Source organism: Natrix helvetica (assembly GCF_964273705.1).
Source record: "Natrix helvetica genome assembly, chromosome: 4".
In the NCBI taxonomy this organism is placed as follows: domain Eukaryota; kingdom Metazoa; phylum Chordata; class Lepidosauria; order Squamata; family Natricidae; genus Natrix; species Natrix helvetica.
In genome coordinates this window covers 20,834,584-20,850,790 of record NC_138550.1, presented here as the reverse complement: position 1 = coordinate 20,850,790, position 16,207 = coordinate 20,834,584, and the positions used below count along the sequence as shown (strand labels likewise).

Below are 16,207 nucleotides of genomic sequence, written 5' to 3'. Positions count from 1 at the left end.
GGTTATTCAGGGGTAAGGAAAGAAATCTGTTGCCAACCTTATTTTTGTTTCTGGATTGGGAAATCATGGGATATATTATCTTGAACTGCAAAAATATTAATTCTTACAATTTGAATGCAACAATAAGTTGATTTAAATAATATATTTAAATACTTTAAGTCATTCTTGATATTCATGCATCAATGCTTTCATTTTTCAGCATATTTTAGAAACTTTTTTTTTACTGATAAACTTTTATTTAAATAAAAACTGTTTAAATAAAAACAGTCCACCCATCATTTTAACTCCACAGTTCAAGACTACTCCTGTCCATTGGGTTATCCATCTCATCCTTTAGATCAGAGGTGTCAAGCTCGCGTTGTCATAGCAGCGTCACATGACATCTGGACTTTTTTCCGCCTTTGCTAAACGGAGCATAACCAGTGTGTGACGCATACGGCCCGCAGGCCGCGAGTTTGACAGCCTTGCTTTAGATCAGTAGTTCTCAACCTTCCCAATGCTGCGACCCTTTAATACAGTTCCTCATGTTGTGGTGACCCCCAACCATAAAATTGGTGTCTCGGTTCCTAAGACCATCGAAAATATGTGCTTTCCGATGGTCTTAGGCAACCCCTGTAAAAGGGTCGTTCGACCTCCCAAAGGAGTCCCGACCCACAGGTTGAGAACCACTGCTTTAGATCTTTATTTTTCAACCTCAACTTTGAGATGCATTGACCTCAACTCCCAGGAGTCCAAACATCTTAAAAGATGCTGAAGTTGAGAGGCATTGCTTTAGAACAGGGGTGTCAAACTGGATTTCTTTGAGGGCCGGACCAGCATTGTGGTTGTCCTCCACGGGCCAGCTGGTGGGGAAGATGGGACGAATGGCAGATAGGACAGATGCCTCCTGCAGCACCCTGCCAGCCAAAACAGGATGCGCACACCCACTCACCCATTTTTTACTAGCAGAGGCACTGTGGGCCAGTCCTTTGCTGTTTCCAGGCCACCCCTGCAGGCCAGATCTAGGCTCCCTGTGAGTTTGACACCCCTGCTTTAGAAGCTGTTTTGAGAGGGTACCTAATATATTGTGTTGAGAAGAGTCAGTGGGCTCACAGTGCATCATTCCAAAGACCTCAGAATGATGATTCTGCAGAGCACTCACCTGTTTTGGAGGATGGTGGGCCATTAATACAAGGATGTGGCTGCTGCAAGGGGAAAGTTGAATGGATCAGAAATGAGCACCTCGTCCTTTTTCTCCATCCCCATTTTCCTGCTTTAGCTGTTTAGCAAAGGCCACATTTTGCCAAATATACCTCTTCTGCACACACACTTTTGTGAATACGCACACATGTATAGAGAAAACAGACACAAACTAAAACATTAGAGGAATACTTTGAAAAAAAATAGTTTTCCCCTCTCCTCCCTCTTTCATTTTAGCTATAGGCATGATCCGTTGCCTTCCAGGATTTAAGCATGTGATATTTCTTAATCAATACTTCCCCTTTCCTCTTTAAGGAAGCTTCTCCAAAAATGACTTTTTAAAATAGTATGATGCATGTGTTTAAAAAAAATGTGGCTGCAAAAACGAAGGCTGTATTCTTGAGCCAAAAACAGCTAGATGTAAAATTTTACAATGGATAATGAGCCCTTTTGACAAACAAAATATTATACAAAGCCAGATGGGACAAGTCAACATAAAAAAATTCAAACCATGCTTATCACGTTTTGAAGGCCTAATGTGTTCAAGATGTGTTAAAAGAGCAAGAAATTATATGACTCCTCTACCAGTGAGACTCCAGAGACAACTGTTCGGTTGTGACTCAGTTTCTCCACTCATCTCTTCCACAATTGTTTAAAACAATGCCATTAGCCTTTTACAATCCAATTTTGCTACAGATGCCCCAAAAGTGTTTTTTTCAAAAGGCAACTGAACTTTCTTAGGTTTTTTTTCTTTTTTTTTCATGAAAACCTTTTGCATTCAAGAAACTTCTTCATTTCTGACTGAAGGGGGGAAAAAAAACCACAAGAAAATCCAGTTGCCTTTGGGGAGAAAAAAGCATCTTTGAGACAACCATGACTTGGATGATTGAGGATCTCCATAAGCATTTTGCTATGGATGTTTAGATAAAAGTTAAAGGTTCAGCAGTTTGAATTCCTAGCGCTGCGTAACGGAGTGAGCTCCTGTTACTTGTCCCAGCTTCTGACAACCTAGCAGTTCGAAAGTATGTAAAAATGCAAGTAGTAAAATAGGAACCACCTTTGGTGGGAAGATAACAGCATTCCGTGCGCCTTCAGCGTTTAGTCGTGCCGACCACATGACCATGGAGACGTCTTTGGACAGTGCTTCGGCTTTGAAACGGAGAGGAGCACTGCTTTCTAAAGTCAAGAACGACTAGCACATAGGTGTGAGGGGAACTTTTACCTTTACCGTTAATGCCTCTAGGACTAATCTTAAGCTTCTTCTAGTCTTGGTTGTGTTATATAGATTGTGTTATATATAAAAAATACTATTATCCAAGATAAGTGTATTTACATGAAAAATATTTGGGTCAAACTCTTTTTGTCTGCAGCGTTCTGCAGGAAAGCTACAGTGTACTTCTTTTTATTTTTGTTTTGCAGGTTCTTCAGCCATTGCAACAAAGATTCTTAAATGTGATAAACCAAGAAAACTTCCAACAAATCTGCCAGGAGGAAGAGGTGAAACAGGAAATCACTGCCACCTTAGAAGCACTTTGTGGTATTGCTGAGGCTACCCAAATAGACAATGTAGCAATTCTCTTTAATTTTCTGATGGACTTCCTTACAAATTGCATTGGACTAATGGAAGTGTACAAGAATACGCCAGAGACTGTTAACCTCATTATAGAAGTTTTTGTTGAAGTTGCACATAAACAAATATGCTATCTTGGAGAGGTAAATAAATTTAAAAATATATTCTAAATATAGGATATATTCTGGAAATGTACATATATGTACAGTAATATCAATTTCTTTTCACATCCTTAAAGCCTTTTTTAAAAAAAATATTTCTAATAAAAGAAATTATTGAGCTCTGTAAATTGAAGCATGTCCATATTTTGGGAGAATCTTTTGAAGAGCTTGGCATTTTTAAACGTTTTTAGTATTATCAGTTAGGTTGAATTAAAACTGAGAGTAGATGATTCACGAAATGATGCATTCGTTTCGTGCTGACTTGTCCATTTGGAGAGAGTTTGGGTTAGATATTATTTATGTCTCATGCTTTGCTTGCATTATCTGTGTGGTGAGGCTGTGTTTCTGTCAGATAATGGAGAATATGATCATGTCTAGAAGAATACAGGTAGTTCTTGACTTATAACCATTTCTTTAGTGATCATTCAAAGTTACAATGGCATTGAAAAAGTGACTTATGGCTGTTTTCCACATTTACAGCCGTTGCAGTAATTACCATGGTTGTGTGATCAAAATTTAGGTGCTTGGCAACAGGTTCATATTTCTGATGGTTGCAGTGTCCCGGGGTCATGTGATCATCTTTTGTGACTTTCAGACAAGCAAATTCAATGGCAAGCCAGATTCGCTTTACAACCAAGTCACCAACTTAACCCTTGCAGTGATTCACTTAACAACTGTGGCAAGAAAGGTCATAAACTGAGACAAATCTCACTTAACAACTGCCTCACTTATTAACAGAAATGTTGAACTCCATTGTGGTCATAAGTCAAGGATTACCTGTACAGGTTCTCATCAACAGAATACTTACTGCCTCAGAAGCTGCAACTTAGAAGGCGTATGCCCCAATGTTAACTGTTAAAGATACATTGGATGTTTGCTTACTTCTTCCAGGCACAGGCCTCCTAAACATGGAGAAATTAATAATACCAAGAGATAGAATTTCCTACAAAATGTTATACTGTACAATGGAAATTCTACACTGCTTAAATGTATTCCTGACAATGTGATTTACTATGTTGGATTGTATTCCCTTCAGGCAATAGGATTAATAATGATTAAGAATTGTTATTTTATTGTTTTAAACCCTTGAATATATTCCGCTTAGTATCAGTTGCAACTGAAGTAGTTTCAAGGCCTGAGTAATAAGTACATTCTAGCAAGTGTATATCCTTCATTAAGCCGTCTTTTCTTTCTTTTTTTTTCCTGCAGTCTAAAGCCATGAATTTATATGAAGCTTGTCTGACCCTACTTCAAGTATATTCCAAGAATAATTTAGGTAGACAACGAATAGATGTTACAGCAGAAGAGGACCAATACCAGGATCTTCTCCTCATTATGGAGCTTCTCACTAACCTACTTTCAAAAGAATTTATAGATTTCAGTGATACAGGTAGGGAGAAATTTAGAACTGAAAATAACATGGATGAAACTTAAAGAGCTCTTTATCTCTTGACACCAGTATGTAATGAACAAATACCAGAGCTCTGTTGGTTCTCTCTCTTAAATTTCAAAGTTAAACCCTTAGTTCACTGATGCATTTATTCAAACTGTGATGTTTTCCTGTTTGGCTCTTCAGTGGCTTTCAATTTTTTTTTCCAATCTTTCTTCAATCTATTGTTTGTATTTTTACAGAATGCTTAAACTAATATTGGAGAATTTAAGCAACCTGTTGAGAAATAAAAGTAATCAAATATCTCTTTAAAAAGTAATATAAACGTTTTTGAAGCATTTGCATAATGGCATTCATAAATAGTAATTATAGAATATAGATACAGATAGTCCTCGATTTATGACTTACAGAGCTCCCCAAAAGCTACTTACAACTTGGTTCCAAAGTTATGGCAGCTGCAGTCATTCACCCTTAAAACTGACCATGGGGATATACAGCACCCTCTCCACCTATCTCCCCAAGGGTGGGAGGGTGTGGGGATCCAATGGCTTGGGAAGCAGGCCCAAGGCCTGTGGTGACCCCAGGGAGCAGGAAGTGAAGTATGTGATGCCTCAAAATGGAGAAGGCCTGAGGCAGGATCTGTTCATTTTGATACCTCATCAGGAAGAGCAAGAATGGAACGTGTGTGTGTGTGTGTGTGTGTGTTATGAGATGATCATGTGGGCATTTCACTTCTTGGCCAATATGACTTCCAGCCTATCGGGGAGATGGGTAGCATATTCATTTAAAAGGAAGGAAGGAAGGGCTCCATTATAGTTGATGATTGAAGACTACCTGTAAGTTGGTAAAACTGTATTTGTCTGTTTATAATATATGAAACCATTCCACAAGCAGATAATTATTCATTGTAACCACAGTTTTTCATTGAATTTTATATTTATTTATCAGCCAAATCTTTGTGGCTAATAAGATTACTGTTTGGGTTTTTTACCTTGTACATTTTGAAATATAAGAAGATATGTTTAATTAGAAGTTAAGCAGATCATTAGTGAATCATTGCTTTAAAATATATTAAAGTGGTCTCCCCTTACGACAAATCTAAATTTGAAAGTTTGAAATGTATATATCTTATAATTGTATGTCTAGAGGTACATTAATTACAAAATATTTTATAGTTTTTGTTAGAATTTTAGACTTTTTTTCCACCTTAAAATTGATTTCCTATTTTTCTTGTTCAACGTCTGAGTCTTTTTATTCACCTTAGAATCCAAAGAAGAATAAGAAAAAAGGAGGTATAATTTAAATATGCCTCCCTATACTGTTTAGTTTTTCTAAAGGAAATATGTTTTTAAGATGAACTGCAGAAGAAAAAGTTACGTTTGGTTTCACCTTACTGGGATTCAAGCACTTCATTCCAATTACTTTAATTAATAATTTATGAAAGATTTCATGCTTACTAAGGATGTATGAAATTCTAAGCTTGGAGTTCAGAAAATATTTGCAGATAGTTGAATTTGTTCTTATATTCCTATATTTCTCCCTTCTCCACCTTTTTAGATGAAGTATTTAGGGGACATGAACCTGGGCAAGCAACAAACAGATCCGTATCGGCAGCAGATGTTGTCTTATATGGAGTGAACCTAATCTTGCCTTTAATGTCCCAAGATTTGTTAAAGGTATGTACAGTTCCATGCAGGGTTGCAGAAAGAGATGGGGAATTTTGACCATCCAAAAATTTTTAATCATTATAATAGTGTGTCTCTAAATATGGCCATGGATTTTCTACTACTACTGGTATTCTCATGGCTGACTAAAAATGGTCATTGGCACTAACTCAGAGCTTCAGCCAAGCTCATGCCTGCCTTTAAACAACCTTTTAAACCTAGTGCTGTCTAAATGTGTTAATAGTACCATCTTTGGAATAGCTTGGTATTGGAGAATTAGCATAATGAAGCAGTTAATATACTAGGTTGAGTCCGAGGAAATAACATGCATGGTACCTCCCTTGGGTTACAATTTTCAGAAGTTTAATTGTAAATCAACTTCACCAGCAGGGATGGTATTCAGCAGATTCTGACCAATTCTGGAGAACCGGTAGCGGAAATTTTAAGTAATTCAGCGAACTGGTAAATACCACCTCTGACTGGCCCCACCTCCATCTATTCTCTACCTCCTGAGTCCCAGCTGATTAGGAGGGAATGGGGATTTTGCAGTAACCTTCCCCTGGAGTAGGGTGGGAATGGAGATTTAACAGTATCCTTCCCTGCCACACCCACCAAGCCATGCCACTCCCACCAAGCCACGTCCACAGAAGCGGTAATAAAATTTTTTGAATCCCACCACTGTTCACCAGAGTTTATTACAATAAGTGATCTATGGTTTCAACAATGGGCCATGAATTACAAAAATATGTCAGCTTTAATTCTGTATTGACCTCAAAAACCTAGGACTATATATGTATTGCAAGTTGTGAAACATATAAAACTAATAACCCTTGATTTTGAATGCCTGATATTACTTTGTATTCTTGAAATGTAATTATTAAGAAGCCTCATTAACATGAACTTATTTACTTTTTCCTTCCATAGTTTCCATCACTATGTAATCAGTACTACAAACTAATTACTTTTATTTGTGAAATATTTCCTGAGAAAATTCCACAGCTTCCAGAAGACTTGTTTAAAAGCCTTATGTATTCATTAGAATTGGGGATGACATCGTATCCTTTAAGATCTTCTTTTGGGGGAGCAGGGAAAGGACTTACTCAGTTGATCTCTTTATTTTTCTCTCTTTAAATCATTACATTATTGTATACTTAATATATACACTCTTAAATATATGCCTTAAGAATGTCAAGAATTTCAGTTATTGATGATTTACCTGAACATTTGCATTGTGTTGTTTTTGGGTTGTCAATTATTTTATGTGAGAGAATCCACCTATTTCTTATTTTATTTTGGCAGAGAGTCTAATATAATCTTTCATCAGGTTCTGCATATTCTTTGCTTGAAGTAACTTTATAATGAGAAGCAGTTATTCATTTATTGCAACTTTCCCATCCTGTCACCAGTAAGAACAGGGATACATGTGCCCCAGATTGTTTAAGCCTGTTGCTAGAGTATTCTAGCATTTAAAATAGTATGGGAATTCCCCAATAGGAAAAATAAAACCACTTTTATAATTGTGCAGGGATGGAATCTGTTGTCCTTGTACAGTTTCTAGATTCAATAACATTTTAATGCAAAAATATTGAGATATTCTGTGCTTCTCACTCATTTGCTACAAACTGTTGTGGCCCTCTACACTTGATTATTTCTTTCACCCTTCCCTCTTTGCTTTCCTTAGTTACATTTGGTTTAAACATAGAAATGCAATAAGAGCAATTTCTAGGAAGAAATAACAGAGGAGGAGTCAATTTCAACCACTTAATGGTAATCTTAGCTTGAAATATATGGGAAGATGGCAGTTTTTAAGTTCTGTTTACTGTTTTTCCTGACCTACTGCATAATTTCCAAATACCCCCCCCCAAAGGAATAAATATATTTCTTGACTTTGAGTAATCAGAATGAGTTCAGATGTTTGCCAGCTCTGCTTAGAAGCTCTAACGCCATTAGCAGAACAATGTGCAAAAACACAGGAATCAGAGTCATCCCTCTTTTTAGCAACAAGACACTTTCTTAAGGTAAGATACATCATTCCATATATTATTGTGTACTATTGTGGCTTGGATTTCAGCATAGCGCAATACCGTCGTGTAATATTATTGGTGTTAGCAGTTTTCTCCAATGGTGGGACTGCATGTTTGACCTAGATGCTGGGAATTCCAGCTCAGTTCATTTGCTGTAATGGCAAATACAATATTGCAAAATAGGAAATAGATGCTGAGGGGGAGAAGCCTTAGTGATCCTTCAAAAAGCTTTGAGAAAGAACCTTATGCCATATTACTTATTGGAAACCACTTTTTCTTGCCAGCTTTTTGGATGCAAGACAGTAATCAGGTTAAAACCACATTTGATGCCAGCTTTTGTAAAATGAACCCTGCGTTTAGACCAGTGTTTCTCAAACTTGGCGACTTTAAGTCCTGTGGACTTCAACTCCCAGAATTCCCCAGCCAGCTATGCTGGCTGGGGAATTCTGGGAGTTGAAGTCCACAGGACTTAAAGTCGCCAAGTTTGAGAAACACTGGTTTAGACTATTGGTTACTGAGGAGCACAAATAATCTATTAAAAAGTACCCAGTTTTTCCTCCAGAAAATTCATTGTTTTATGCCCATGGGAGTGGGCTATATTAGTAAGGAAGTTCAAAATTCTTAACATGATTAAACAGATAGATTAGGGGTCTCTGCTTCAGCCATTTACCCTTCCATTTGTTATATGGTGATAACACTGTTTTAACTTACACATCGTTGCAAGAAATTTTGTTCATCATTTGAAAGTTAATTTTTAGTCCTCATCTTAAAACACAAGCTTCTACAAAGTAGTTGTCACTTTCAGCTTAGCACATTTTTTTCTTAAAAAGTCAGGAAATAAAGTTTTGTTTTTACATTTTAGATGGTTTTTGATATGCTGGTACTGCAAAAGCACAATACAGAGATGACAGCTGCAGCAGGAGAAGCATTTTATACATTAGTATGTTTGCATCAGGTATGATATTTTATGGTGTCATTATCTCTTCCATGTTGCATGTTTAAGGGTCATAGAGGTCTATAATTGAATCTTACAGTCAGGTAGAATTAACTTGATGACTTGAGGGAAAGCTACTATCTTAATTTTAAAGAAATATTCCTAGCATCCAAAATTGGAAATATATTTACATTGTAATTCTATTAACAAGTCAGCCTTTGATATTATTCCACAGTTAATTTTTACTAATACATTTTTTTCTGAAATATAAATGTGATTATTTTCTTTACAGGCAGAATATTCTGAATTAGTTGAAACTTTACTATCAAGTCAGCAAGATCCCATAATTTACCAGCGGTTAGCAGATGCTTTCAACAAACTTACTGCAAGCAGCACTCCGCCTACGCTGGACCGTAAGCAGAAGATGGCCTTCCTCAAAAGTTTAGAAGACTTTATGTCAAATGTCGGTGGTCTTCTCTGTGTAAAATAAATACCAGAACTGTATGCCTAACTTAGACCCTTTTTGCAAAATGCACTGAAAAATGCTGAAAGCTGACGTAATCTTAAATGCCTGTTGCTGGGTTTTTTGCAGCCATCTAAAATTTCAGAGAGCCTGGAAGTTTTGAGCAGTGGAATAGGAGGTGTCAACTCTAAAATCAGCTTCTGCTAATATGTGTTAGCCACCGTCTGTCATATACCTTTTATGTTGTACAGAATAAAAACAGAAAAACTGAAATGTTTAAAAGAATTCCACAAGTGCATACAGACATGGGCACAGTAAACAAAAAACAAAACAAAAACCCAAGAATCAGTGCCTTGTCCCAGAAGTCCTCAAGTAATGATGAATCAAACTCCTATAATATTTTTTGTTATTGCTAAAAAGTCCTTTTTGGTGCGTGATTTAGACACATACAGAACTGTAAAACAATTCTAAGCTTTATTTTTCCTCTCTGAAAACTGTGTGTAACCCAGTGAAGAAAAAAACCACCAAATGATATTTTTAAACTTGGATTTAGTGTTTTGTTTTGTTTTGTTTTTTTGCTTTTTTTACATCAACCTGGCGTTGCATGTTTGTGTAATACAACTTTTTACATTATATGCTGCTGCCCTAAAGTTCAGAAAGAAGAAAGGTGTATATTTTTGTTTCCCCTGAAATGAACTTTAGGAACTGTAGCCATTTCATTGCCTTAATTTAAAACAAAAAAAATAGTTGAAATAAGTTAGGTGAGTTATCTAAGGCAAGCTTTGAATCTTCAAAACTGGTTTAGAATGTTGGCACTAAGCTGCCATGTACCTATTTGCAGCTCTTGTGTGTTGAGAGTATTATGTCTGTGAGTGTAAACAAAAATCAATGTATACCTTTACTTTTAATATTTGTTCAGTCACACCCATGTCATACACAACTGCAGTGTATTTCAAGATTGAATTGTTTGCTGAAGCAATAATGTTTCAAATTATGTAAATTATTGATTGCTACAATTTTTTTTTATGTTGGGGCATTACATTCAGTGGCTAGACTACATGAGCATCAAACTCTTCTAGCAAAGGCCGTGCACATTTGACTTCTTGATTCAGAATATGGACCCGTGGTTTAATATTTTGCCACCATTGTCAAATTTAATAGTGCTGTCTTCTGCTGCTCTGATCCCACTTGTTTGGTGTGTTGGCACTTTAACTATGTAAGATTACCTGAATGGTTTCATCCTGCACTCACCAAATAGGTTGCCATGGGAACAAAGTGGCAGGATATCAAGAATATGGAAGCAGAACATTTATTCATAATTGTAAGCCAAACTAAACCAACCGAAATATGTATGCTGCTGATTAAAAATAACCTTTATTTTAATGAAGGAAGGAGATAATTTGTCTCCAGAACCTTGTGCTTCATACTTTCAAGAACTAAGCTATTGGATATTAACAAATAAAGATTTTTACATTTTATATAGACATGTAAGCCCATACCTCATCCTAGCATCATGTTTGCAATTCCATGCCAGTCTTGAGCTGTTCATCTCAACATTTAATCACACTACCCATAATTATTTATATATCATTTGAAATCTTTAATATTATAGAGTTTTATAAGGGTCCAAGACTTCTTTAATTCCTTCTCATTAAACCACAATCAGAAATCAAGGGAAAGATGGGCCATGGTTTGTAAATCTTTCCTATGAACTGTAATGTTTTCAAAACCTGAAGAAAGGAAGTTGCTTCCTTGAAGAAAGAAACAAAAAGGTTAAATAAAAGAATGGCTCCGTTCAGAGATCACTATGAACTAAATGGCTTGGCCTTCAGGACATCCTGTGACAAACCCTTTGCACTTGATTTAATTTAGTATGCATGAGTGACTGAGCGGAGCAAATGATGATTATTTAGCCACTGATTGGTCTCCTAAAAATAAGTTTTAAAACACATATTCCTAACAAAGGAATCCATAATTTGCCATGATATCTGAACTGAGCCTAAGTTGTTCAATTCTCAATCATATTGTTCCATCCCTTTCTGTTAGTGTTATTTGTAGAAAAGGGAAATTGTTTTGGCTTCTGATTTGTTTTAAAAATTGGGTTTGTCCTGTGGCTCCAACATAAATTATATGTGTTTGAATTATGATGAATTCTACATGTGTCTTTTAAAACTCTTAACATTTAAGTTTCTAAACCAATTTGTTTTCAAAATTTTACTCATGATGTTGAAACAAATTGATGGCAATTTATTGATAGGATATAACTAAGCTCTCATTTATTGTGAATAACAATTCTAGCTTATAAAATTAGTGCTTAAAGGTGCCATGTGAACTTTTGGAAATGTGAGACATAATGTTTATCTCTGGAAGCATTGAATAGCCAGTTTGCACAATTTCCTTAAAGTGGAAATACTTGCAAGGCGACAATGAATTGTGCCCAAGAATTCCATTTTCTTGACTGTTTGGGGAAGAATCTGCTAAGGGCCTGCTGGGCATTATCGGTTTGTTTCAAATGACTCTGTTCCAGATTTCTGCACCAATGGATGGTGGTTGTGCACAACAGGTCTTACTGGATTGTTTCTAAATTGTCAAGGATTATTTGCAATTTTAAACTTGCTTCCCGATTTAAAATGTATATTATATTAAAGGGACACTATCCAATACATTTTTATGTGAAATTTTGTAATCGTTAAAAAAATTTCTAAGGAGGTTATCTTTCCAGTTTTTGTATTTTTTTAAAAGTATGAATAATACTATCTTACTCCTACTCCATCCAACATGTTTCCAGATGTAATACAATGTATCTCCACTCCTAAATGTTGACATTTTAACAATCCAGAATTGCTCTACTAAATCGGAAAGCTTACTTTGCAGCATAGAGAGATTTATCACACTGGAGAACTCTTTTATTACTGTACTAGACTCTGTCCAGATCTTTATAAGAAAGGAATCTTTCATGGGATACGATGTACTTCTTTTAGTGAAAACACAGACAAAGCCAATTTTAAAAAATGCATTTCAGTTAGCTGAAGTTCTTTGAGAATTTAGTTCAATATTCAATAATCCCGATGAGTCTGCCTTCAGGGAAACTCAGAGAAAAAGAAAACAAAGTAAAAAAAACCCACTTGCATTAAGATCCCATTGTGCAACCTACAACTTTATAATTCAGACATACCAAATATGATGCTTCGACAGAGCAAACCATTTTCTTGGACTATCTTTCTAATGGTAGCCATCGCTGTTCTGTATTTACTTCCAAATTATATATTCAGCTCTATTGCTAGATTTTCAAAACATAAAACATGAATCACATCCTTTCAGCATAGATAAACTGACCTTGTTTTTATCTTAGGTGTTGATAAGTACTATTACACATGTCAAAGAGGTCTGGAATTCTAAACTGAGCATGTTAAAATGCAATTCAAATATTGGGTTGTCATTTATTACATTTAGTGAAATATATGCAACTTCCATATAAAGGCAATGTGAAAAATTGATAAATTGCTTAAAATTCAAATTAATTGTCCTATTTGACAGCTAATTTATCACAATAGATTTTGAAATAATTCAACCTTGTCCCAGCAGTTACTGGTGTTAAACATATACAGTAGTAACATATCTGCACAATAATACCAGTCGGTTACAGTAGGTTGCCCAGTATTCTGTGATTTTATTTGAGTGGTTTCCTCTAATGAACCACTTCCAAACAGAATTTAAACCATGCAAAAGAACTCCATCTGAAAAACAATATCATCCTTATAAATTATTGGAACTGAAATTTAATAACGGCATTTTCCATTTTATTTTATTAATCTGTGAGCTGCTGAACAGCTTCTGTTTATGGGTTTATCTCATTATTCTGAGAGTCAGCTTCATTAAAGATTATTTTAAAAGCAGGCCTCAAAAGTAATAAAAATCTATTTTTCCAAATCTCGTCTGCAAAAATTTTGCAAGTACAGTATCACTTTTTGTGGTGCAACATGCTTTGTGTGTCGCTGTTCTGAAGATTTAGCAGCAGTCCTATTTCAATCTGATAATCACAATTGGAAGCAATCTCTTGAATTTTGTGAGCCTTTTGCATAGGCACACGTAGCCTTGTGCAGTGAATATTGTCCCTTAATGGCTATTATAGAAATGGAAAGCTGGGTCTGAAGCAAACAAAATAGATTGGCAGAGATTACATGAGTTCCATAATTCCACTATTCATTACTGTAGTTGGAATTGCTGGAATATTCTATAAAATGAAGCCATATTCAATGTAATATAAATAATAATAATATAATAATAAAAACCTTTTAAGCCAGAATATTGGGGAATGACATATTTCTTGTTAAATATTTTTTTGTGTTTTGTCTATGTGCAATTACCGCTTCTTTTTTTTTTACTATAAGCTGACTTCCTCTGAAGCGTAAAAATGGTTTTTCAGTTGTTTCTATCAAAGATAAATAAAAATAATGAATTCAGTTTTGCACTGATTCAGTCTTCTTGCTTTAGAATATCACTAGATAAGGTTGAATTTGACTGCTGGTCTTAGTAAACCAAGCTTTTAGAATGAGGAGACAGCCATAACCAAATGTGCAAAATATAATTAACTTCTTAACATCACTGATGCTATTTTGATCTTCTCTCTTCTTTCGGAAGAAGTAAGACAGTTATTAAATTCAACCAATTTTATTTATTACAGCCTTAAATTATTGAAATATTCCAATTACTGGAGTTGAAACATACTTTTTATTTTCTATCTTAAAGATTTTGGTACCTAAACTTTATATCTGACTGAATCTTACTAACATAAGTTCAGAACTTAACTGGAACATTGAGTTTGCCAATTACACTTCTGTTAAATGTCTTGTTTTTAATTTTAATAATTTGTCTGTTTATTAAGCTCAAGAATTACTATTCATTTAGGTCAGTCTCTTTTTATTCCAGTCCTTTTGTGCAATGGAAAATATTTAAAACCACAGATTGTCTGAAATGAAATTTTGCTTTAAATTAATAAGATCTGGAATAAACTTGAAAGTCATGGGGGAAAATGATACTATTTTTATGTAAAGAGACAGATTTATGCTGTCTTGCATGATTGGATTTGGGTTCTTCGTATGCTTTCATTTTTTAATACTCCTGCTATTCAAATGAAGCAGCCTGGTCAAAAAAAAGAAAGAAAAGAAAGACAGTCAAGAAGGTAGTGAAACAGCAAGAAATAATTTTGTTTTTCTGTCTGCAATCTTAACCAGTTGTAAATGACAGTGGGTGTTTAGAAATTAGAATAAATGTTTTGAATCGCATTTGAAAACTTCTCCGTAAATGTAAATGATAATCTTGGTGCTTCAATATGTGAATTTCAGTACTTTATTTTTTTTTATTAAAAAGGGTCAGGTTCTCATTAAATGTTTCATTACATAAATGTGTTTAGTTAAAATTCCAACTTTTTTCTATTGCATCTAATCCTTGTTTTTATAAGATCTTTTTTAAGGTTTGTCTTCAATTCTAAAGTGCATTAGATTGCCTTTTAACCAAAAAAAAAAAAAATACTGAGGAATATGAGAACCTTACATAGTTTGTATCTTTTGAAGGATGGGTGATTACTACAAGAAAGATTGCAAAGAAAACTGTCTGATTATGTCTCTGATTCTTTGAACTTAATTTAGTCTATCCCACTACAAAATGGTTGGGGGAAGAATTTTCACTGACCCCCAATAGATATATTTGCAATGCTGTTTTAAATATTGTTGTTTCGACTGTATATTTTGTTTGTTATGCTCCATTACTTTTAAACGTTTTGCTATTTTTGAACTATTGCTGTATTTCTAAGAAATCTCTTAGGAAAATCTCTTCTCACAACATCAGCACTATGGCAGTGAATTCTTACATTCTTCTATCCGTCCTTAATGGAAAGACTGTTGGCCAAAATATTTTCGGACTGCTTTAAAGCTGTTAACGCACTTTTATGACTTTATGGCTGTTGAAAATGAATTGTCTTGCAAATATTTTGATAAATATATGTACTCAATGAAAAACAAAATTTTACTGACTCAGGAAAGCAAGTTGCAGTAGATACATGTCTCTTCTTTTATAAGTGGAATATTTTCATCTGCATATTTTAAATAGCCAGATTATGTTTACAAGTTAGAACCTTAAAAAGCGAGGTGGGTGGGGGGTAATTTAATGCGAAGATGTGAAGAACAGGTCGATTTACTTTTAAATGTATTTGTTCTCCAAAGTTCATGAAGTTAAGTTATATATTTACCTAATAGGTAACAAAGAGTCAAAGCTATTTTAAGTTATTTTCTTTAGCAGACAATTGTGAGCAGTAGGATGAAGGAGCAGGATAGTTAATTTGAGGCTGCTTGAAATATAATCAAGAGACATTTATTTAAATTATTTAAATCTTTAAAGACAGATGAATAGGATGTACTGAAAATAATTTGCTGATGGTTTGGCTAAATACATTACCTTTGAGATTATTGGAGAAGGATAATTGTCCTTTTCTTCAAAAATAGAAATGGATAATTTGACAAATTATGGACAGGTCAGTCTAACAATATGTGGGAAGATTTTGGGGAGTAGTTCATTAAATGTGGTAATTAACATATATCAGCATCAGGTCTTCACCCATTTCAGTTACAATAGCAATGAATGTACCAAGGACAACATTAGGACAGATTGTCATGAAGAAAATCTAAGTGTAATCTTTAAGTTTTCCATGACTCGATGGCACATAATTAATCTTGACTATAACTTTATGAGGTAGCTTAGTAGATTGTGGGAATGCTATATATAAACCATGATTTCCAAAAAGCATTTGACATGACATTCTGATTA

The 16,207-nt window shown here is 34.9% G+C and overlaps 1 protein-coding gene across 4 annotated transcripts in view; it reads left to right on the top strand.

Annotated features, from left to right (window-relative positions):
• The window catches only part of XPO4 (exportin 4), a 79,251-nt gene extending 63,733 nt beyond the window's left edge, over positions 1-15,518 (top strand). For 2 of the 4 annotated variants that reach the window (XM_081953280.1, XM_081953282.1), the window contains exons 17-23: positions 2,599-2,892; positions 4,120-4,300; positions 5,858-5,976; positions 6,889-7,019; positions 7,865-7,982; positions 8,851-8,943; positions 9,215-15,514. In XM_081953280.1, the coding sequence (XP_081809406.1) occupies positions 2,599-2,892; positions 4,120-4,300; positions 5,858-5,976; positions 6,889-7,019; positions 7,865-7,982; positions 8,851-8,943; positions 9,215-9,412 (1,134 nt within the window). In that variant the 3' untranslated portion in view covers positions 9,413-15,514. Of the gene's footprint in view, positions 1-2,598; positions 2,893-4,119; positions 4,301-5,857; positions 5,977-6,888; positions 7,020-7,864; positions 7,983-8,850; positions 8,944-9,214 lie in introns of all 4 variants that reach the window. The other 2 variants (XM_081953283.1, XM_081953281.1) reach the window with 2 other exon arrangements.
• The last annotated feature ends 689 nt before the right edge of the window (positions 15,519-16,207 follow it).